Source organism: Manis javanica, chromosome 9 (assembly GCF_040802235.1).
Source record: "Manis javanica isolate MJ-LG chromosome 9, MJ_LKY, whole genome shotgun sequence".
Lineage (NCBI taxonomy): Eukaryota > Metazoa > Chordata > Mammalia > Pholidota > Manidae > Manis > Manis javanica.
The window spans coordinates 3469536-3495400 of NC_133164.1; the positions used below are offsets into that span (position 1 = coordinate 3469536).

A 25865-nucleotide genomic window follows, 5' to 3' on the forward strand; every position below is an offset into this window, starting at 1 on the left:
ACTTCCCTCTTCACTCTCGATGCTGATTTCAAAGCGATTGGGACCGAGGAGACTAGCAGAGTTCCTAGGGCAGCACCCAGGGAGATGCAGACACCATTTACTGAGTGGGTATCATGCGTCAAGCACGCCTCTGCTATCAAACAAAAGACCTGCCTCTGACCTCTAGGGTACTTGTGGGGGAGGGGGAGGCGACGATTTACACAACTTGGACTAGTCATCGTCCACTGTCTTGCTTTATGTTGGTGGATTCTTGGTGGTTCAAAACTCATTTCTATAACCAGAGACAAAGAGCAAGATAGAGACAGAGAGATTTATATCAGTGGCAAAGTGAATTTTAATTTGTGGGAATTTTGAAGATGTTTGACATCTCTCTGGAACTTCCATGTGGTCCTGAGAATTGACCATCAGTACCACTGGCCATCGCTTTCAGCCAGCTCTTAGATGTGTGAAAAATCACACCCAATTCTCTGCTACTGTACCAGACCAACGGATCATATTCAGGATGGTGCCACCTTGAACATGCTTGTCATCATTTTTGCTTTTCATGTGCAGACAGTCCCCGACACAATGGTATGACTTACACTCTTTGACTTTACAGTGGTGCACATTGTACACAAAAGCAGTACACACTCACCAGAAACTGTACTTGGACCTTTGAATTTGGATCTGGTCCTGAGCTAGCGCTCTTCAGTATGGTCCTCTCTCAAAATGCGGGGCAGTGAGCCGCAGCCCCCGGGGCAGCCACAAGGTCATGAGGTCAACCACCGATACAGTCACAACCATTCTGTCCCCAGACAACTACTCTGGCTCTCACTTTCAATACAGTATTCAGTAAATTATACGAGGTAGTCAACACTTCAGTATAAAACAGGCTGTGCGTTAGATGGCTGTGCCCGACTGTCCTCGAACTGTCCTAGGCACGTTTAAGGCAGGCCAGGCTCCATTATGATCTTCAGTAGGTTAGGTGGGTTAAATGCATTTTTTGATTTACAGTAATTTCAGTTCATCCTGGGATTATCAGGGCATAACTCCATCCTAAATTAAAGAGGATCTGTTTCTTCTCTACAGTAAATATTTAGACTCCAGCTTACCTTCTCTTAGATAAACTGCCCAGATACTCTGAGTTGAATTATACTTACTATTTTACCTTCATTCCAAACACACAGAGCTTCTAGCCAATCGAACCAGACTCTAATTATGAAACAGGCCATTACTGAAGAAATTCAATGGTACCTTTGGTGCATTTCCAGAAATGTTTAAATCCTAACAAAACTGTTATGCTTTTAACTGACTGTAAACTCTGCTGCTCAGCTGCAACACTGGCTGGCCTCACTGTGAACTGCCAAGATTTTATTAGGCAACACAACAGTCCAGGCACTGTGCTTGGCAATGTGCTTGGCAAAATTGATGACATAGTAACTATCCTTGAGAAACAGACAGTACAGCTGAAGGAGACTGAGGCTGTACAGAAAGCCCCATGGTGTCACAGTGGAGGGTCCCTAGCAGCCTGCAGGCTGGGCACACCCGCAAGGGAGCCTAGGAGCTGAGTTTTAAAGGACTGATGGGGAGGGTGAGACAGTCATAATCGGCTCTGTAAGTATTCCCTGAGGTCATGCACCCTGTGCTGTGCCAAAGGGGGGCGGTAACTACATGTGGTCCCTAACCAATAGCCTACACTCGAGGGGGCAGCGCAGTCAGAAGACAGCTGGGAACGGGGTGTCTGTGAGCTATGGGACCATATCAGAGGAGCACCCCAAACTAGGATCCTGTTATGAAGGGGTTCTAATGCTTTATAAATTGGGTCCCATTGTTTCAGAGATATAAAACAAAACAATACAAAAATCTCACTAGGAAATTTTTTATAATTTGCTGTTGGATAGGCCAGTCCCATTGTGGTATGTTTAAAAATAGAAAATTCACTCCCTTCTGTTTCTGGTGGCATTCCAAGAAATGTCACAACTCACTGTTCTGTTGACTTTTTACCCTTAAGTCATGCACGTGAAAAGTCAACATGAAAATACACCCACAGGGCAGCACAAGGTCATGACTTTCCTCCAGGATTCGGCGGGGCGCTGCCCTGATCTAAATCCTGGCCCTGGACTTTCCGGTTAGGGATGCCAAGATCCCCAAGGCCAAAGAGAAGCTGGATTTTGAAAGGCAAATCCGGTCAGGAATTCAAATCTTAATGACATCCTTGGAAAAATTTAAAGGCATCACTGTTTGCTGACCATATAAAACTATTTTCCAGCCTCGTCCTCAGACAGCAGGTCAGTCCAGCAACCTGGTCAGCCTCGCCTTTGCCCCGTCCGCCCCTCGTCACCTCTGCTCCCAGCCGCACTATCCCCCAGGGATGCCCCGCTCCCCACCCGGGAAGTCCCCAGGAACAGCGCCTGGAGAGGGCAGCCCGTCTTCCATCACAGCTCTGTGCTCGGCAGACAGCACCCTTGCTGCCTTTTCTTTCTCTTCTCCCCTCCCCTCCCCTCCCCTCCCCTCCCCTCCCCTCCCCTCCCCTCCCCTCCCCTCCCCTCCCCTCCCCTCCCTCTCCTCTCCTCTCCTCTCCTCCCCTCTCTTCTCTTCTCTCTCCTCTCCCCTCCCCTCGCCTCTCCTCTCCTCTCCTCTCCTCTCCTCTCCTCTCCTCTCCTCTTCTTTTCTTTTCTTTTCTGGGAAAGCACCAAGTGCAGGGTGGAGGCACGTGGTCAGTGTCCAGATGGTCCACTGGGGGGCAGGGCCGAGTCTGGACACCTTCCCCTTATAAGCCATTTTTGTTCTTCAACACCTAAACCATTTTTAAAATAAGGGTTTCTTTAGACATTTCCTCTACAGTCTCAGTATTCTGCTTCTTTTCAAAACTGAGTATTTTCCCCTCGATTTTAAACATATGAAGCTTCTCTGGTCCTCCCTCACCTCTCCTCCTTCCCTCTCTCCCCTCCCCCCCGTCTCACCCTCCTCCTCCCCGACTACTGTGCATGCTATTCTCCAACCAGCTGATAGCACTGTGCTGCTTGGACGTGTGTGCATATCTGTTGTAGTTCAATATTTTCACAGCTACTCGGAATTCCACTGCTTAAACACCTGTCTTTTTTTTTTTTTTTTTTGAGAGGGCATCTCTCATATTTATTGAACAAATGGTTGTTAACAACAATAAAATTCTGTATAGGGGGGTCAATGCACAATCATTAATCCACCCCAAGTCTAATTCTCAACAGTCTCCAATCTTCTGAAGCATAATGAACAAGTTCTTACATGGTGAGCAAGTTCTTACATGGTGAACAGTGCAAGGGCAGTCCTCACAGAAACTTTCGGTTAAACGCCTGTCTTTATATTAAAACCAAAACTCACTAGGCAGAAGAAAAGGTTATCTCCTATTTCTGATGCATCTCAGTTAAGCTTCACTAGGATCTGCCGCCGTAGGACAGAACAAAAAGCATGTGTGTTCAGCCTCCATTGTGTGCCAGCCCTTGCAGGAGCTCATTTATTAAAGGCAGTAACATAAAACTTGGGCCGCATTTTAGTGAAGCCTGTCATTCCATTTTCAACTCCAAAACATCACAATTTCTTCCAAGTAAGTAAATGTGGGTGTTCACCTATATCTCCCTTACGAGACTAAATTCCTGGGGTGCAGATATTGTTACTTGTCATTATTTCTCTCTACGACGAAAAATTTTAAAACCTATTTCTCAAAAATCTCCTTGTGATACAGTGGGGATCATTCATCTCCAACATAAAGGTTCTGTGGCTTTTCTGAAATGTCCTACAAAAATCTGCACTTTAGAGGCAGGAACTCAATGAACAATAATTGAGTCAAATAAACAAAACTCTGGGAAATCTCAGCAATTTCTATAGCTTATTCTGATGCCCCACGGAGGCGGCCTTTCTCTCAAAGACATCGATCCAAGAACACATAATTAGAGCTTCAGGCTCATAAAGCACTAGGCCTTGTAGCGTGGGGCGCCCGAAAGGTGGGGCGCACAGCAGAGCATCTCTCACTTGACGTTTCAGATAGTGAAATTGCCTTTTTCAGTACCCAAGGCATTTGGAAACCCTGTAATTTTGTCTCTTTGGCAACCTGCAATTTCTCATTTGTTTTTATTTACTGAGCAAGCCCAGGAAAAGGAGGCTCAGCTCTGACCCGCATGCCTTCAGCCGGTTTGATTACATGCAGTCCAGCTGCAGGGCTCCCTTCCAACCTACGGTCGATGGTAGCGCATGTACTCTGGACTGAGGGGTGCCCGATGGGGCCCCATCCGCCTTATCACTTCCGCCTTCTCACTTCTTTGTCCTTACGACTCTACCATTTCTGAGTCTTTGCACTGTTAACTGGGCCTAAAATAACTTCTCCTTAGCCACAGTTGTCCTTATAGCCTTACAGTCCATCCATTCATTCATCCATGATGTATTAAGTATTTACTATATGACACATGCTAAAAACATGAAAGTATCTAAGCTACTTGAAAAATGCAGTCTAACCAAGAGAAAAGGCACATAATCCATTCATTACACTCCATCATGACACGATCTATAATGGAAGCAAGGATCACGTGCTGGGCGATCTTGGATAAAAGGGCAATTAGGTCTGACCCAGAGGGTCAGAGAGGGCCCTGGAACTGCTCCCCGAGGAGGGAGCTGCCCCGTATTCTCATTTGCTGGCATCTGCATATCCCTCTTCTGGGTCTGCTTTAATCAGTGGTCTATTTTCCCATGCCCCTCAAACCCTAAACTCCGTGTGGGAACAGAACGTGTCTTGCATGTTTGCATCCCTAATATCTATCAGTGTCAGGTTTTAATTAATCAGGTAGCTAACACATTAACTTACCTACTTAACAAACCTGCTGAGCATCTATTAAGTGCTAGGCACTCCCTTGGGCTTTGCGGAGGTAACAGCTGACGAATATACCCCCAAGTCCTGGCTCTCACAGAGCCGGCAGCCTACCACAGGGAGGGAACATAAGCGCACGAGCTTATGATCAGCTTGGTGGCAACTGTGCCGTAAAGAATGACACAACCGCCAGATAAAAGGTGAGGTGTGTGTGGACTGTGACGCGTGCTGTGTTCTTAGGGCAAGCCAGGGAGGCTGCCTCGCCAGATGGCTTTTGAGCACAAACCCAAACAAGAGAGGGAGTGAGCCACATGGTTCTCCGTGGAGCAATGTTTCAAGCGGTCAAAACGGTCTGAACCTCTGGGCCCCCCAACAGAGCAGCGGGAACAGGCGGGGGAGAGGAAGCCAGGCCACAGGGGTGGGGGCCAGGCTGGGGCAGATCACGATGAGGCCATGGGTGGGACTTGGGGCTTTTTCTCTGAGCGGGAAAGGAAGTTTCTGGGGCCTTTTGACAGAGAAGCAACATTGATCTGGCTGCTGCATGGGGAACTGACTGCAGGGTAGGCGAGGCTGGGCCTGGGTAGGTGAGTGTGAGGGAGGAAGCTGGTGATTGGGCAGAGAGAGGGTGGTTTAGGAGAGGGTGGCAGTGGCCCAGGGAGAGAGAGATGTGGCGTTCGGGACACACTGCAAAGGTCAAGAAAGGAACTGCTGACCTGCTAACGGGAAGTACTGAGGGTACGAGTGTATGTGGTTGCAGAAGTTGGACGCAGTGTATCTGAAGAGGCATCTCCATCTCTCTGTCCAATGCACACGCACACACACACACACACATGCACACACACAGACACAGACACACACACACGCGCACACACACACACACACACACACACATGCACACACACAGACACAGACACACACACACGCGCACACACACACACGCGCACACACACACACACACATGCACACACAGACACAGACACACACACACGCACACACACACACACACACACACACATGCACACACACAGACACAGACACACACACACACGCACACACACACACACACATACACACACACACACACACACACACACACACAAATACCATATTCCTGGTAACACAGCAGTGAACTGATAAGATCTGTGCACAGGAAAGGTCGATCTCCCACCAGTGTAAGTGGAACGACTACGTGTTCTCTGGCAACTCAAACAAGCACCTTGTCAGCACCACTGAGGAACGTAAGTGGTGACACCCCAGAGGCCAGGGTTCAACTTCAGCACCATCTACTGCTACATGGACCTGGCCAAATTAATACTCCTTCCAGCTTCCAGTCGCTAATTATAGTAACACAGGCATAATCCCAACCACAAAGAGCTTTTTGATACTTTTGGTGAATATCAAAAAGAAAAAGTTAATTTATATGAAAGCACACTATAAATAATACAATGTACTGCACATACTGATCAATATATATCAAAGTGACTTTACAGCTTAAAAGTCATTTTCATAGCTACTGGACCATCACATACTTGGGTACATGATTCATCACACTAATACTTTGAGTACCTGAGCTCAGGTAATACATACCCACTTTATGGAGGGGAGAACCGCGCCTCAGTGAGCGTAAACACCACCTCGAATGAAAGGAGCACGTATATCTGGAGCTACATACGAGGGGGAAGCTGAGACAGCGAGCAGCCGGCATGAGATCCGGTTCTCTCCCAGTCATCTTCTGATGGGGACCCGAGGGGGGGCAGACACCCATAGGAGGAGAAGGCAGCGGCCAGCCTGTCTCTCTGGGAACACGCTGGTCGCTGGACTTCTGGTAAGGAGCCCACTGACGCCGGCCAGGGAAGAAGCCCCACCTGTGGGAAGTGCCAGCAGAGTGTCCCAGTCTAGGGTCCATCAACCATGGATCTAACGAGGAGCTAATGAGGCATGGCTCCTTGAAAATACCACGTAAGCCACATAATGATGTGAGTATCAAACAGACACGGTTCATAACCAAACACTCCAGAGAAGGTAAAGGTAATCTAGAAATATCTTTCTATCTCAGTCAATGCTGGAGAAAAAGAACTTATATTCTTCTATCTCCCCTCAATATTCTGAACTGTTTTTCTGTTCTGTTGAGTGCATAGTAAGATTAGCTGCACCCCAGATGTCTTAAGCCTTTGTAGGCACAAGTCGTTCTTGCAGGGGTTGTCAATCTTGGCTGTAAATTAGAGCCACCTAGTGGGGGGCACTGACTCGCTACATCCCAGAAAATTAAGACCCTCCAGGGACGGGGCTGGGGACGGGGCTCCTGGGCGACTCCAACGTGCAGTCAAAGCTGAGGAATGGTGGTGTGTTCAGGAGCTTCCGGCTGATTGACATTTGACCTCCTTTAACACAGCGGCTGTGACTTGAAGGAACACAGCTTTTCTTCTACCTTGATAGACCAGTCTCAATTAGGGTTTTCTGTTATGTTAATTTGTGTATTTTTCAAAATTAAATTCTAATCTTTCAATTACTCTTACAGACGACTAAGTGAATCCTTTTACTTAATTTTGCCCCAACTGAAGCAGTAAACATTACATGGGAACCTAACATAATGTTTCCTTGTTTATGAGTTATTTATTTATTGATCCACTTAATCATTCCCTGCTTTGTTTCCGAAAGAATGTAGGTGAGTTTTATTCACATTTATATGAGCCCAGCCACAAGCTGAGAATGGTAATCATTCATTAGAGCAAAAACTTGTAGAAGGAAGAGAAAGGATGGTCGTTTAATGCTGTATAATGAATACAATATTATTATGCTTCATTTTCAAAAGCATCTTCTTTAGGGCAGAGATTGTAACTGCATTTGTTAAAGATTATTTACAAACTTTAATGGGGTAATTCATAAATATCACAGCTCATTATCCAAGCTTGTGAATTTGAGACCCGTCACTTCCCTGATCATCATCTGTCAGATGTGCCCTTTGCTCCTGAGTTTTGAGGCCCTAATTGATTCTCCACCTGGTGTCACCACAGGTCTGCTCTGGTCGTCACAGCTCTTACCAGGTGGAGCAAGGAGCCTCCCGAGGACACCGGAGCGTGTGGATCTGCACCCTCAGTCAGGAGCCGGAGTGCTGAAAGAATAAGAGAGTCGGGTTAGAGCCTGTCTTCCTGCCACACCCTGAACCACAGCTGTAGCATTTCATTAACATCTAAAATGCAAACAGCCATGAAAGCCAGAGGACATGCTAACTGCCATGGGAACTGATGCCGTGCTTTTATGATTTCTCTTCACATTCAAACAGGAAGCTTCATCCTCCGTTTGTCAGCCATGCAAGTTATTCAGAAAGAGGAACACATTTCACAGTTCACTGTTTCAAAGTGTCTAGTTCATACATCTTTTGTAGGACAAAGAAAATGAAAAGAAGTCACTTCACTAGGCTCACGTATGCATTAGTTCACTTGATTTTTATTTTTTAAACCTGTTAGGACACATTGGCTTAATACAATGAAAGTTTACACTTTGCACATTAAAATTCCCTTCGTGCAATTACCCCTTGGCTTGGCTTCCATGATTCACACAAAGCACCATGGGACAAAGCTATTTATATCTAAATTAGTAAAGCCAAATAGATCAAAACGTATGCCAATCATCAGAATAAATGCACAGTGGAAAGGTGACCTATGCTTCCATTTGAACAGCAGAGGTGACTTCATTAGTATCTGGGTGGCACAGACGTTAGGATGGATCGTGTCACATTCTCTGCTACTTGCAGTGAGCTCCGAGACCTGCCTTTACAGCAGGGCTCACCCACAGCACTTCCCACTGGTAATAGCAGTATCAGTCTTAAGAAAAAAACATTAATGCATTTTCCACAAAAACTATAATTAAAGTACCAGTTACTCTTTTTCTCCATTATAGCACAGACCTGTACAAAATGGCTACATTCCCACTGTCTTCCCAGAGGTTTCTCTGTCATGTGTAATGTTACCTGAATTCACCTTCTTTTCTATGGTACCCAAGGCCTTTATGTGTCCCATATCTGGTCTGTTACCATCTTCCCCAAGTCTAACTGCATATCACAGAGGGTGTCGAGGGGATGGACAGGCACGGTCACTCGGGCAGTTTCCTCTCCAGGACAGCCATCTGTGGTGATGGATGAGGTGAGCGTGAAAGGCAGACGGATCACCCCTCCAACCCAGAGGTGACATGGTGAGAGCCAAATGTGCCGTCCACACGGCCTTTCCTAAGGTCAGAATGCCCTTTGTCCAAACCCCTGTCACCAGAGAAGTCAGACACAGCCCTCCTCTGTCCAGTCAGGAGGGATACTCAGCCTGACTCCTGGGGCCTTGCCCTGCTCTCTCCCACCCCCTCCCTGGGACAGTTCCTGAAGAAGCATGTCCACACCTACTCATCTCCCAAATGGCTTTCCTCTGATGAGGCTCTTTCTTCAATTAAGATTTTAATTCCTTCCGTAACACAAATTCTCTTAATGTCAGTAATTATTACCCAAAACTTCACAAAGATGACACCTACATGATCACCTGTAGCCTCACATCATCCGAGTATAGTTCACTTCCTTGGGGATCTTGCCCCTCAGCCATCAGGAGAGAATTCTAGAAGGTGAGGCCCTTGCCTTTCTCTCCTTCACCATACTTCTAAGAGCCGCCTGCTGCATGGGGTGTAGAGGGTCTTTCGCTCCCCCTCCCTCCGTCTCTCTACACAAACATGTGAACATGAAAGCCCTTCTTTCTCCCTCATACTTTCCACCCTTGATTTGGAGAAGTCCGTTCAAGACAACAGAAGTTCATCAAATATGTCTCCCAATGGTTTCCTCAGTAGATAAATAACACTTTTACCCTAACATTTCTTTTTCACCTAACATAATTATTCATCTGAATTCACTAATGTTGACACAACACTTTATAATCTTTACAGCAAAGCCCTTGCACGATGTCATCACACAACAGTGTGAGGCAGATTGCAGGAGTTAAAGCAGCAGGAAAATGCCATCAGGTGTGTGCCCCGAATCCCCCGTGTGCGCGAGCGGTGAATCACACACAACATCAGTCCGTGGAACCGCGGCCTCGGAGTTAGAGAGTGTGGCTCCGAGGCCCGGCCCCACGGGGAAGCAACCGACCATCAGACTCGTGTCTTGGGGGCATCTTGAAAATTAAGACACAACACACGAAACATGCTTATCATGCCTCCTGGCACCCAGAAAAGACCATTGAGGGATTTCTATTAGCGTGATTACCAGATGTCAAAAAACGCCTTAATGATATATCATGAATCCACAGCTTAAGGTTTATTCTGAATTTTCTCACGACCTTCTGCCTGTTCAGCGCTGAGTTTCAGCACAGACTCGGCAGATCCCCTTGGGGGGCGAACGTGCCATTACCGGGCAGGGAAGTGAGTGAGGGGGCCCAGGCAGGAGGCAGTGGAAGAAGGAAAAGCGGGGGGACTGCGGTGGGGACTGTGCGTGGCTGGGAGGAGTGGGTCGTGGAGGACACTGGGCACCACACTAAGGATTTGGACACCACAGGGTTTTAAGCAAAGGAGGAAAAGACTCATTAGGGAAGTGTTGAGACGGAATGTTCCTGTCATTCCCAAATTCATGTTGAATCCTAACTCCCAGTGGAAGGTCTAAGGAGTTGGGGCCTTTGAGGGATGATAAGGTGGCAATGTGGGAGGTGAGGAGGGTGGGCCCTGATGGCATGAGTGCCCTTGCACGGGGATGAAGAGGCCGGAGTGCACACTCCTGCACGTGAAGACACAGGAGAAGCCCCTCCCGGGGACCACGTCTGCAGGTGCCTAGGTCTCAGACTTCTCAGCCTCCAGAACCATGAGAAATCAATCTTGCTCCTTAAGCCACCCAGCCCACAGCATACTTCCTCCAACCGCCTGGGCAGACTAAACCAGCAGGGAGCCCAGCACAAAGGCCAGAGGGGCCTCTTGCTCCCACTCTCTGCTGACATCCTGCTCCAGTAGGAGTGGGGTCTCTGGTCTCTGCAGGAGGGTGCATGGCTTTGCTGCTGTTACAGAATCGACTAACCAGCCTGGGATGTACTGGGAATCGGAGCCACATGGTGCAGGAAGGGGTCCATGGTGGCCCTGACAGCCATGGTGGGCTGAGCCACCAAGCCCAGGGAGACCAGCAGACGCCATGCAGAGCATGGATGGGTGCTGACCCGGGAAGCAGGGTGGGCGGGTGAATGCTCAAGGATGGATGGGAGGGAGACGTAGATCTAGATACCAAGATGTCTAGATGGATGGATGGATGGATGGACAGATGGACAGGTGGACAGACGAAAAGGTGGATGGATGCCCAGATGGGTGGATATTTATTTATAAATTCACTACATATTTTATTGATAAAAAACCTATGCAGCCCACAGTTTACAAATAATTAAATATACAATACTCATCATAAATTCTATATACCCACGTGATTCTCACAGAATGACTTTTGATGACTTTTGCTGAACTCTTATATCCACAGTCAATCTGTGGCTACAATGAGTAAACATGACCTTGATATTTTGGTTCACTCATTGTTTCACTGACATTAATGAGTAAGAGCCATGGGTCAGCAAACTATGCCTGGCAGGCCAAATCCAGCCCTGGCCTGTTTTTGTACAGCCTTTGAATAAAGAATGATTTTTTAAAAAATATTTTGAAAGCCTGTGTAAGGAAAAACACAATAAAACATTTTAAAAATCCAGGAAGAATATACAAGACAGATTTTATGTGACTCCCCCTAAAGTTTAAAATATTTACTATCTGGCCCTTTACAGAAAAACTTTGCTGACTCCTGAGTGAGATTAATGTGCAACAATGAAGTATATCAGAATATCACTCATTTGTCAGCGGTCTGAAAGATATCTTTGCCAAATAAGGTAATAGTTTTTGAATAACGTAATCATATTTAATCACATTTTTTGGTGCTGTTCATAAGAGTGGTTGCTTATACAATGCATTTTGAGGTACAACCTGCATCAATACTTTTTCTATCACTTTAATTCTAGACAATCAGTAAGACAATAAATCAAGCCCCAATTTGTAGCAGCTGTCAAAGTTCATGGTTGATCAGGCTACCAATGTATGTCCCTAACCCCAGAGTTTAGAAAGGATGTGACGTAGCGCATGATCATGTGGCATTGCCACCACACAGACCCAAGAGATGTAAATAGCTTCATGAGCATAAATGAGAGAAGAATGCACCGACTTAATTAGGAAGGAATAAGTTTTGAATATTACATGTGTTTTCATTACAACATGCTTAATTGTAAATGTATATACTTTAATTTTTACTACAGGTTTTGTTTAACTGCTTCACAAACAATTTGCAATTCCTGGAATTTTTAACAACTGACTCTCAAGAACTGGAAGGGTGAGTAAGGTCCAGTATGTCAAGGGAGCAGCCCCGAGGTGGGTGAGGTGCCCTGTCTAAGGATGTCCAGGGATGAGGACATTCCACCCCAGAGGCTAGCACTTCCTCCCTGCCAGTGACACAGATGAATGAGCCCCAACCCTTCTTCCTTCTGGCCACAAAGCAACCTATGCAGACCACTTAAGCACTGCTCTTCTAGATAGGAGGGCTGTTTTCTGAAAGGGCTGCTTGCATTATCAGATAGAACTAAATGAGAACCACAGACTGGATATTGATTGGCTTTCTCCCCAGGTACCACAGGTGGGGGCTCAAGAATAAGATAATCAGTGATTGACAAAATAAACAACATGTTCTTTAAGTACACAAACTGTGGAGTGAGCTAAATTCTATGCCTCTGCTAAGTGATAAAACTGGACATTGTGAAGTACCTAGATATAAAGATAGAATGAAGAAAATATCACTTGCATAATAATTTGTAACAAAGAATTTTGAAAAAGAAGGGGACACATCTTTATCAGACTGACACATACTAAGCATTTTTCTAAGCACTTAGGGTCTGATAATGCTCTGAGCATGTTAGTGTAAGAATCACTCTGAACCTCTCAAGTCTAGGATACAGACGGTATCTGTGTCACTGTGCTACTAACAAGGTAACGGAGGCACTGACAGATCACGTGATGCCCCCAAGCCGCAAGGGTAGCAGGTGGATCTAGAACTCAAGGGCAGGCAGGGTGACCCCAAGGACTGTGTTCTCGGTCACAAAGATCGAAGGGACCCTTTACCTCTCAGGCCACCAAAGAGTTGGAGTCAACCCTTCAACTCAGGGACAACAGGAATCAAGATCCATTTTAATTCCCTCATAATTACTAATTTCTGGGAAACTGCCCAATTTTAGGTTAAAATACTTTCTTCAAAAAGGTATGGGTCCATAGCAACCTTGTACTAACATGATTCAAACTGCCAGTCAAGTGAAATGGCACCAGGACTCTGAATCTTCCTGTGACAGTAAAATCTGCAGGGAAACAGCTCAGGGAAAAACAGCCATCTGGGGACCACACAGAATCATGAGGCTTGGGTTTCCTTTTATAGTGTCACCACTTGGAACTGATTCAGCACGTACTGTGTATCCTTGGCTTCACTATCAAGCTGCCGCAGAACTCCAGCAAGATGTCTGTGTAGGGGGCATGATTTGATATTTAAAAAGAAACATTCGGTTTCTAAATCTTCAGCTACTGGGGTAAGAATCGGATGAAAATACATCATGAAACATTGCTAAGGAGCTTCCGTAGAATGCAGCTGTCCCCGCAGATGTCTCCATGGTCACCAGCAATACACCCACCCAGCAACCAAGCCCAGCACTCCACCTGGCAGTTAACGTTAATCTTAAGTCTCTAGCTATTACTGTGCTTTCTCCGTGTTGATGATACAGCACCTTGACGACAGTAACTTGATGGCAACGTGGTGACAGTAAGTGTGGTGCTGACCATCCGAGCTGCTGTGCACGTGCGGTTGCCTGACAATCTCTCACTCCCCTCTGGCAATTCTCATGATGGCAGTGGGTCCGTGCTCACAAAGACTTTACATTTCAGATCAACAGAGGAAAGGAAAAGTGTAAGATATGTAACTGTGGGTTCTAAATATTGTCCTAGTTGAAGCCCTGCAAAGGCATTTTCTGGAGAGAGGGAACAGCAAGTGCTATGTCAAAAAAGTCCATGTGAGTTCTTTGTATTATTTGTTCAACTTTTCTGTAAGTTTGAGTTATTTCTAAATAAAAAGCAACAATGAATAACAACAACAAAAAAGCAAGCCAGTGTCTTCTTTCCCTGAGAAAGTAATGGAAACATCAACATGAAGACGCCTAAAGATGGAGATGTGAGACTCTCCACAACGGACTGCCCTCTGAGAAAGATTTTAAAAGGTTTATCTTATCTCACCGCTCAGTCGGTAAGGACGGAAGCAGAAGGCGGGAATATAGAAACGGTGCTATGAACACCACAGAAATTTAACCTACACATTTCCTGTACTAAGTAGGACTCAAATTTTAGGATGGCTAAGAATGACTTGAGGATTTTTTTAAAAAAAGATTTCCTAGTTTAGTGATTCTCAACTGCTGTTTCATTACTGCTCCCTCCCCATGAACCTCCACCACAGAAGTGTAATACTGTTGACATCTGCATGTCTGTACGTGGCCCTAGGAAGGGCCACAAGCCATTGTTAAAGTTAAATTTCATCTCCTCCACCAACCAGTTTTCCCCCTTCAGCGGCTATTTCTCCCCACTTTAGAATCACACCCAGCCCCACCTCCAGATACTCTGGCTCAGTAGTTTGAAGTGGGATCTAAACCGGGAGACCCTGGTTCACCTGGCCACCTAAATTCATTTTGAGAAAATCTGCGAGGATCTTACAGTCTCAGAAAAGTACCTGCTCACACCTGACTTGGAACAACAGAATTAGTAAATGGCAAAATTAAGAATTCATAGCAGATCCCTTTCTATTAATTTGCATTTGAGAATTTGGCCCCCACTGCTGTGTGCCACAGTATCCCTCAGAACTCACAACTTACTCTCAATAAATGCATATCTACCAAACCTGCCTGACTGAACCTTGGCTTAGTGGGACCAACTGAGAGGAGAGAATCAAGGTCTTCATGGACGGTGGCCTCAGGTCAGGACAGAGCCCAAGTCTGGGCAATGATTCCCAACCCTCACTGTACTTTAAATGGTCAGTAGAACTTAAGAAAACATAAGGGCCCAGGTTCTTAACTTCAGTCAGGCAAGCAGGTGTCCACTCATCTACATTTCTAAGTTAAAGGCACCTCAGTGACCCTGATACCAGGAAGGGTGGGGTCAGTGGAAGTCAGCATCCGAAGGGCTGTCCTGCTTGTTTCTGCCCCAGGCTGGCCATGATCATAAGGGGGTACAGTAGGTTCGGGAGCTCACAGTGAGGGTCAGACTGGAATCTATATTCAGGTGAGTAGTGCAGTCACAGCTTAAGTGGTCACTCCTGGTTTGGATCAGGCTCACATACGTCAATGGGACACTCAAAGATGCTGCTGAACCTTCTCCTGGGAAAGGACACGAGAGCAGAGCGCAGGGCTGCACGACGGTTCCAGGGAACCACGGGCCTCCAGACGAAGCAAAAAGAACCATTACCACTCAGCTAGCTGCACTGCGGGATGGAGTGGGCTCAGGCCAGTCCTAGCCACACCTGGCCCTGGGCAGTTGAGACTAATTTCATATTACTTTACAGTAAGTTTATGATTTCTGCTGTCCTACCCAGCTCAGATCTGATGGGAGGTTATGAGCCTGAGGTCCAGTCTTCCCACTGCCAGGCTGATTCAAACTCCCGATTCCAACCCAGCTGTGCAGCTGTAACTAATATAACAAGCACCCAGTGGAGGCCTTTCAGGCACTCAGCACTCTTTAGGAGCTGGAAGTCTGGCAGAGAGAAAAACAGAAAAAGCCCTGCCTTTACAGAGTTTACAATTTAGGTGGGTGGGGAAGACAAACAAGAAATTACTACATAGCAGAGGGATCTGTAGCCCTCAAATCAGTGGCTGAAGATCCTGAATCCATTTTGGAAAGTTATTGGCCATTTATCTCTTAAAACATTGCTTATAAACCATTTCCTCCCTTTTCTCCTTCAAGGCCCTCACTGACATATAACTGAAAAAATATTTTTTAAAAGGCTGTTATCAAACTCACCTATTCTACAGCATTTCTAACATACATTATTGTGGTACATATACCTGGCAAGAATCAGAAGTGGCCTCTCTATCTGAACCAGCCCCAAATCATTAACTCTTTTAACATTCCAGAACACACCCAAAGTGACAGTTTTATAACAACATAAACTACCTGCATTATATTTCCTCAGACCTCGGTGTAAGAATAGCAAATCCAGAATGCACGCAGTCTAAACACATGCCTCACTTTTATTTTCTCTGTATGTATATAATCCACTGTCAATTTATGTTATATAAGTTTAAAATGTATTTATATGCCAAATTTTGGAAGTAACCTTAGTTTTGAAATATGACTCATTTTACAAATAAATAAAATGAGGTACTCAACTGACATCACTACTAATCTAAAATTCTGTTTACATCTTAGGAATATAAAAAAAACAGAATGATATAAATATTCCTCAGTTATTAAAATGTGACTTGCTTAAATAAAAAGCTAAAAATAGGCAAAGGGGAAAGAAATATCTAAGCATTTGTGCCACTGACCACTACCTAACAATAAACTAGGACAGGAGACATGTGCAGGTAATCGGTAGAACACTCATTGACTGGTTGAAGTGGTATAGATGTTGTCTGTTTTTTATTTTTATATTTCCCCTCAAATCCTTCTTACCAGGTAAACTGACAAACATATCATTGAGTGCAGGATATTTTGTGAATTGTGACCCAAATGCATCACACATATTCATTTTTTTAAACTAATTTTAAAACTGAAATTTCATACATGCAAAGTCAGCTCTGATGGACTAGATGATTTGGATCAACTGACTCACTAAAGACAACCAGACAGGCTGGGCACACTTTTCTTTAAATGCTTGAAATCTTCATTGAGCTAAAAACAGAGCAAAGTATTACAAGGGAAGATATTGGATTTATTACAAAGTTACCATCATTAAAACTCTTGAACATTGGTCCAAGAACAGACAAGTAGATTAAATAATAAAATGTCCACACCAAATTATTTCCAATTATTGTCTATTATGAAAGCTGCTGTCAATATTCTTGTACAAGTCTTTTGGTAAAATTATGTAACCACTTTTATAAGGCACATACCTAGAGGTGAAACTGCTAGGACACAGAGATAGCAAACATTTAAATATATTAGAGCCTCCAAACAGTTTTCAGAAATGGTTGTACCACTTCATGCCCCTGCCAGCAATATATTAATGTTCCAGTTGCTCCACATTCTCACTGACACTTGACACTGGCTATTATGGGTAGAAGAGATATCACTTTATCATTTTAATTTGCAGTTCCCTGATGAGTTATAATGTTGAGAACATTTTGGCCACTGGGATATTATCTTCTGTGGTACCAATCCCAGCCATTTGCCCAATATTTTTTAGTTTTAGTAGTTATTCTTACTGGTTTTATAAGTTCTGTATTTATTGTATATGGCTGTTTCTGCTTTGTTTGGCTAATGTAGGAAATCACAGTACTTTTTAACTGTTAAGTCAACCTTGCATTCCTGGGTGGCAGGCAATGGTCTATTTTGTTTCCTCAGTGGCGATTACATGGTGTTTGCTTTTTGATAAATCATAATTGCACATTTATTGCTGATTTTATTGTATTTTATTTCACACTAAAAGATTTTGATGAAAAATTTGCTACATATTACTGTTAAAATAATGAATATTAATAATCCAAAATGCTGGTTACAAAACAATAGCTGTTCTTTGGTACACTGACTTACTATCACTGATTATCAGTGAGAACACCACCACCTATCCAATTGGGGAAAGGAGACAGGAGACAGCAAACTGCTCCCAGGACATTTTTCTTATCAAAAAAGCCATAATACATCCCTATCAAAACCCCAATACCCCTATCCTTTTTTTTTTTTGCAGACATGTAGAAGCTGCTCCTAAAATTCATATGGAATTACAGTTATGCTGAATAACCAAAATGATCTTGCAAGAGAAAGAAAATGGAAGAAGAAAAAAAAGAAAAGAAAAAGTTGATGACTCACATATTCTGATTTCAAAAGTTATTACAAAGCTATAATAATCAGAACAGTGTGATACTGGCATAGGATAGACATATGGACCAATGAAATGAAACTGAGTATTCAGAACCCCAAATCTATGCTCAACAGATCTTCAACAAGAGTCACAGATCATCAATTTCAGAACAGGGGGCATGATCTTTTCAACAAGCATCCATGGCTACTGGGACAGCTGGATATCCATATGCAAAAGAATAAAGTTGGACAATTACTTCACAACATATAGAAAAATCAGTCCAAAGTAGAGCAAAGACCTAAATGTAGTATTTATAACTATAAAACTCTTAGAAGGAAATACAGGGCGAAACCTTCATGACCTTGGATGGCGCAATGGTTCCTTAGGTGTGACACCAAAAACACAAGCAACAAAAGAAAAAAATAAGTAAGTTGGACTTCATCAAAATTAAAGACTTAACGTGCATCAAATGTACATCAGGAGAACAAAAAGACCACCCACATAATGGGAGGAAATTTTGCAAAGCATATATCTGATAAAAGTCTAGTATTCAAAATGTATAAAGAACTCTTACAACTGACAAACAAAAAGACAAAAATGGGCAGAGGACTTGAACAGACAATTCTCTAAAGATAAACAAAGGGTCACCAAGCACATAAAAGATGCTGAACATCATAAATCATTAAAGACAGACAGATCAAATCAAAACCACAATAGGTACCACTGCACACTCATAAAGATAACTACAGTACATTTTAAAAATAAAAAAAAAGATCATTCTTGGCAAGGATGTGGAAAAATTGGAACCCTGAATCACTATACGTGGAAATATGTAAAATGGTTCTGTGACTGTGGAAAAGTTTAACCATTCTTCAAAATGTTCACCATGGATTCCCATAGGAGCTAGTAATCCTCTCCCAGGTGTACACCCAAAAGAACTGAAAACAGGTGCTCAAATTCTCATTCATGAATGTTTGTAGCAGTACTATTCACAACAGCAAAAAGGTAGGAACAACCCAAACATCTATAAATTGACTTGTGGATAAACAAAGTGTGTTATATCCATGCAATATTATATTTATACGATTTATAAAAAGGAATGAAGTACATGAATGAATATTAAAAAACATTATGCTGAGTGAAGGAAGCCAGAGCCAACAGGCTGTATATTGTGTGGTTTCACATATATGTGAAATATGAAGTATAGGGGGATCTCAGCGGAGATGGGAAGCAGATGGGTGGTCGTCAGGGGCTGGGGCTGGAGTGACGTGGAGGAGGCCCTAATGAGGATGGGATTTCCACTCGGGATGATGACACTGTCCTGGAACTAGACAGTGGTGACAGATCCACAACGTTGTGAATGTGCCAAATGACACCGAACTGTACACTTTAAAGCAGTTAAATGGTTAAGTTTAATTTTAGATGTATTTTATCCCAATAAAAAGTGATTCCTCCCCTTCCCCCATTGTTATGTGTTTGGACTTGATAACCTTCTAAAACTGTATTAACTTTATTACAATCATATTTTATAGAACTTTGTTTACTGAAAATCTTATGTCAAATACTTTTACTTGTATAAATCCTGTTTGTGTTTTTCAATAATTCTGAGGTAGGAAGGGAACAACATTGGGAATAATTAAATCTTCTTATCTGTATATTCATTTGGAAATTTTTCTCCAATGTGCTAAAATTATGTCTATTTAGGCCTATGAATGACTAGTGAGAACAGTTCTGAATTGCTAGGTTTACTCTCTGGACACATACAATGAATGACTCAGTGAAGCCAGTTCAAATCCTGTCAGCACCATGGACAGCAGTTATCACGGCTCTCTACTCAGCTTCAAAGTGCCACGTGCTCCGAGCTATTACTTGACCCTATTTCCCAAGTTCCTATTTCAACCACTACCTTTCTTTCTGAGTCTTATTAATCACTACACTTTCCTTTCTTTATACTCAGACATATGCCTCATTAAGCATTTATAACTGTTGTCCCCAGAGAAGCTCATGTAGAAAAATGTGTACCTTCTGACACATTAAGGAACAGAGATTAATGCTGCCCCTTAGGAAATTATCAATTCCAATTTCAATGCTTGCCAGAGACTTCAGCATTCAACAAAATCGAGTGAGCATGCCCCTTCCCAGGATGCTCATGACCATAGAAGCTGCCAGAAAAATCTATGCATTAGTGCTATGTTTTCACATGAAAGGACTGCTCCACAAATGCAAAATCAACAATATTTAATGTTCTTGCATGTTGAATACTTTAATCAGTTTTCAGTGTTTGTCTTAAACATCTTTCTAAAATCCAATATTACATGGAACAACTAAGTCACATTGATGAACACCAAATACCTCAGTTAGTCTCTGAAGTGGAGGACATTTCTCTTTCACGAAAAAACAAGTAAATGAAAGGAATGCAGGATAGAAATCATTCCTTAAAGGATAGGTACTAGAGAGGAATCTTTTCCTGCGCCCACGTCTGATGTAGCATGATTCCATAGTGAGCATTTACATTCGATTCATGGTATTCTTTGTTCAAAAATCAATTATTAAATGTAAAGAGAGAGTAAAAAAAAGTAAGAGGCAAGGATAAAATGAGTGAGGTTTCAGGGATATTTTGAGATGTTATTGGAAGCACTGTCCTTTAATCAACCTTAGAAATGCTAAAAATACATTTGTTTCTGTCCTTAAAGGGGCACTTCCTGTGCTGTCACCTAGTCAACCACTAAACCGAGGCTCCATCCCATGCAGTTTGCTCTCCTGAACGTTCAGAAATGTCGACACTGGTAATAGCATTTTCTCTTCTAGCCTACTTATAGCCATCAAATATAGAACCGACGATCAGTGTGGGCTGCAAAAGTCACCCCTCTTCAACCAAAACCACCACCACCACCTTTGGCTTAGCTAGAAATTGGAATGACTAGCCGAGTGACAGGATTACTGAGTAAGTAAACCCTCCATCACTTTGTGCTCAAGATGAAGTAAAGCCTTATAAAAACCAACCAACAGCAAGCAAAAGCCTTGGTGACCAAGTGGCTAGTCCCCCTCTTCCTCTCCTCTCCTTTCCTGTACTACTCACTGGTTTTCTGATTTTCCTTCTGTTACTCAAAATACAATCTAATAGGAAAAAAATGTCAGTCCACATACAAAATATATCCTTTTGAAAAACAATCAAAGAGGGAGAATCAAGCTCTTTCCCGAGCCTCACACTTATTTAGGTGATCTAAGCATCCATTCTGCTCAAAAATTACCTGAAAATAAGCAGAAAATGGAACTATGTCAATATTTTGCAAGTCTAGATAGTGTAAACGTTAAAGGTTGACTCTAGTTTGGACACCTGAAACAGCAAGCTGAAGAGCCTGTATAAATAATAATTTGTTAATATCTTACACTTTAAAACTAAGGAAATCCTACACTTACAGTAAGAACCATAATTTTGTAAACAGGAGGGAGTGATGACCCAGGACAAATAAAAATGCTGAGTGACATTACAGTGTAGCAGGGCTGCAACTCTGATCCTGGCAAAGATGTGTGAAGAGGAGCACGCCTGAACGGAAACACCTCTTTGCCCCCAGCTGTCACACCCTTCTGAGAATGTGTCTAGGGTTTCTATCTGTGTAATAAAAGACATTTAAGCCCCCAAAACTAAGAAAAAGATAATGTTTTTTTTTCTTAATATTTATTGTGTCAAAAAGTCTTAGCAACTTTGAAACAAGACACTGGAAGCTACAGTCCAGAGCACAGCTGACGATGAAGACAGGCGGCTAGCCAGAAGATGAAGGGATTAAAGAGTTTGAAAGAAAACAGACAAGTGCTATTTCTGCAGAATTAAATAAATAAGATGGCAATAGGGGAGCAATGATAGAGAGAGACAGAGGGAAAGTAAAATGGAACAGAAGTTGAGCTAAGTGACAGAACTTCCAGGTTCCGTGGCAGAGAAGCAGGGTGATGAATGTTGCGTCAGCACATCCCGCCAGAGAAGGCACAGACAGAAATGCAGAACGTAGTGCGAATCAAGTCTCCATGCACAAAAGCCCAAATGCATGTGGTGCTTCACAGCCTGAGTCTGTGCGAGCGTGAGTGTGTATGTGTGAGAAAGAGAGAGGAATCAGTACTTTGTGCTAATGTGATTATTTTAATTTCACTGATTACAATCACACTTGATTATCAGAGCAATCAGTTTAATCAAGCAAGTAATTTAAATGAAGAAATTGGTATAACTTTATAGAACAAAGTTTATAGAATAAATGTAGGAAAACATTTATGTAGAAAAAAGGTGATTTTTCTTCTACAATACAGGTACACTAACTGGTTCAGTGTTAAGGGGATCCTTGGCATACATAAGCAATAGTCTAATCTTACCTAACTTGTCTATTATTTAAAAATTTTTTTTTAATTTTCTTTTTCCTCCCAAAGGAGTTTTTGTTTTAATTTACCTTGATCACACAAAAAGTATCTTCTAGTTGCTATTTTCAGTAAACCTTTTTTCCTTTGGTTTTATAATACAGATCTAAGAAGGTTAAAAGGTAATTTAGGATCAACACTGAAAAAGCGGTTCATTGAAATATCCTTGAGAAATAAGAATATAACCCATAGCATGGATAATGGTGCATATTTGTATATCTTTTGTGATGAACTGAGTTAATTATCTAATTTTAATTTTTCAAATTACATATCACTACTAAAAATAAGAGAAAATGTATGCAGTGAAGAGCAGGATTTTGCACATGGGGGTGATATATATATACAGGCACCAGAACTTTCTTTCAAAGTTGACACAGTGACGTTTTATAAAAAGAGTTTAAATGCTGTGTATCAGAGTTAATTCACTTAGTTCTGAAAGATCCTTTTAAAACTGTTTTGCAGTTATGGCTATTTAATATAAAATACATTTAAGGAACTTTATATTAAACAGAATGTTTAGATTATTTAAATACTTTTTAAAATTAATCTCTGTAGAGATGTGGAATTCAAATGATCAACAGCAGTCAATGTGCATACCTGTGTGTGCATGTGTGTTACAGAAATTGAGAGAGAAAACAAAGGAGAAATATAAACACAGGTATTTATTACCAGGCTCCAATGCTGGAGGAGATGGCAGTACAGGCGTGGGCATACTCTAGGATTCCCCCATAATTCTCACCTTCTGGCGTTTATGTTCTTTTATAACACCCGCCCCTTGAGTGTGGGCGACTTCTAACCAACAGAATATGGCAAATGGTGGGGCCTCAACTCTGTGACTCAGAGTTGCCAGCGGACTCACTCTAAAGACTATTCCCACCTGTCCTTGTAACTGGCTGTGCTGGGTGCCCATGTGACAAGGAGCTGAGACTGGTTTCTAGGAACTGAAATGGGCAGGAAGAAACCAGGCCCTTAGTCCTGACTCACAAAGAAATAGATTCTGCCAATCTAGTCATCTTAGAAGAAGGCTTCCTCCGGGTAAGCCTCCAGAGCCCACCCACACCTTGGTTACAACCTTTTGAGACCTTTCAGCAGAACACTCAGCTAAACCATGGCCAGGTTCCTCATCCTCAGAAACTGAGCATTAATGGACTTAAGTTTTAAGGCACAAAGTTTATAGTCATTTATTACAGAGAAATACAAAACTAATAAAGCTAGTCTAAACCAACTCATAAAAACAAGTATATGGATCAGGGAAAAATTAATTTCACAATTTTTGAGTATCTGTGAAACAATTATTTTTGACTGGGGAAAGAGGGAAAAGAAGATAGTAAGGAAATTTTTTTTGAAAGGTGTTTTGAGAACTATTCCTTAGAGGGGAACACAGCAGAGGCTGAGAGAATAGAAGAAAGCCTTTTACGTGAAACAAAAGCCATGAAGGAAGCTGTGCAGGCAGGGAAATGCAAGGTGCACTGAAGAACCATTGAGAGGAGAGCTAGATCAGAGGCTGCCCTGCAGCGGAAGTGGAGATGATGAAAAATGCAGCCAGATCAAGGTGTAAAATCCTTGAAACTGAGCAACGTGGAAACAGGTCTTCACCCTGCTGGAAAAACGCAGGCAGATTTTTGAGAATGGAAACAACACAGCAACAAGGACCTTATAGGAATAGTGCTCACGTCTTGGTGGGCATGACAGATTGGAAGAAGGAAACGCTCAAGCTGGGAACACCAGGGAGAAGGTAATTGCACTCACTAGGAAGAGTCCAGGTCAGTGAAAACTCCAGCCTGGCCAGCGCAACCCAGGATAAGTATCGCCCAAACATCAAAAGTATGACAATATGGTTGTGGCTTCTAGATTATTTCAACTCTTCAGTGATGTTCATTACGTTACAGCCAAAAACAATGAAATTAATGAAAAGAGTCAGTGAAATTATTACACATTCTGGAAGAAGGATTCTCCACCAAATGGAGGCTGATGTGTGGACAAGGCACTCTGCCTAACACGAGTCAGGCATCCACGTGCAACCCCTCCAGTTGCTCGGCAGGGGGTGAGTTTGGCAGTAGAGAAAAAAAAAAGATGTGAATTATTTGCAAAATAAAATAGCACAGATTTTTATTTTAATCATTGTGCAAAAGAGCAGAAAGAAGGGAAAGATGAGAGGGAGATGGAGGATGACCCTGTTTCGCCCAACTATCCCGCTAAGGTCTGAAGTACTCAAACGCTCACACAAGTGTTATTTTTGTTTTGTTGTGCATTGTATTGATCTTAGGTGTTGCTGAGTCTGACCTTTATGTTAACAGAATTTAACTGCATTTTATGGAAGGCACTGAACTTATTCCGCTGGAAAATGAGGTGTTGCCCAGTATTTGGAGATGCAGAGGAGAGGTGCTGAGAGCTGGCCGATACTCTGACTTGTGAAAGCACCTGGGCACGTCCTTAATTCTTTATGTGCTGTGCAAATACCGGTGACAATGTTGGTCTCCACTGCAAGTTGTCAGACACAGAATCTCATTTGAAGACTGTGCATCATACTGTCTCAATGTTCCCCAGTCCCTGGGCTCTTTTCTGCAAGAAATGAAGTAACTAGAAATTCATCGGCTGCATTGGTGTTACTCAGGCCCTTTGAGTGTCGGAGGAGCTTTTCTGCTTTAACCTCTTTGCTATTATGTCTTTATTTTTCACATTCAGAGATGCTATGCTTGTACAGTCATTCACTTTATAAGAAATCATAGTTAATAAAAACAGAATAGGCAAGAAAATAGGTTATTTGGGCTTAACATAGATACATTTTGACAATGAAAGTTTATTGAATTTTTATCAAACACAATCATTGCAAAGATAAAACTGTCTATTATTCACTTAGAGATCTTTATGAGTCATTCATTTCAACTATTCTAATACAATCTCATGATAAAATTTTGAGCTACTTAAAATTATTAGTTTTGTTAGCTATTATTTGTTTAAATACCTGTGACATCTCAGGGAAAATATATATACAAAATATGTATTATGTGTATAATAAAACTAATTTTATAATTATCCACAATGTATATTTGAAGGTTCTTTGTGGTGTCCATAAAATTTTTAAAATCAAATCACCAACTCTGACTTAGGCTTAGCAGTTTTGAAACCCATATAAACTATGAAAATAAAATTCAATTTGACTTTAAATGTCATACAAACAAAATATATTCTTAAAACTTACAGCCTCAAATATTAAAATTGTGAGTATGTTTTATGGCATTTTCATATTTTCCTCACTATGAGTAGTAATAAATATCATGGCAAAACACACTTACAGTGACCCTTTGGCAGCTGAGTAATAGGAAAACTACCATTTAACAAGTGCCTACCTGATGCCCAGTCTTCATAAGCTTCCAAACCAGTATTACCTCCATTTAACTGGTAAAGAATTTGAAACTCAGGGACGTTAAGCTGACTTGCATGATGCTATCAAGTGAAACACCCAGCATAAGATTCATAATTCACAAGTTGCTGATTCCAAAACTTACCATCTTTGCTAAAATATATTTTCATGCACCACCTTTCCTGCTTAGGACACTCCCACAA

At 42.5% G+C, this 25865-nt stretch overlaps 1 protein-coding gene across 6 annotated transcripts in view; it reads right to left on the reverse strand.

Annotated features, from left to right (window-relative positions):
* Positions 1–25865, reverse strand: part of MYO16 (myosin XVI) — a 513550-nt gene that overhangs the window by 355920 nt on the left and 131765 nt on the right. For all 6 annotated transcript variants that reach the window (XM_037024949.2, XM_073212365.1, XM_073212366.1 and 3 more), the window contains exon 3: positions 7858–7928. In XM_037024949.2, coding sequence (XP_036880844.2) covers positions 7858–7928 — 71 coding nt within the window. The remainder of the gene's footprint in view (positions 1–7857; positions 7929–25865) is intronic.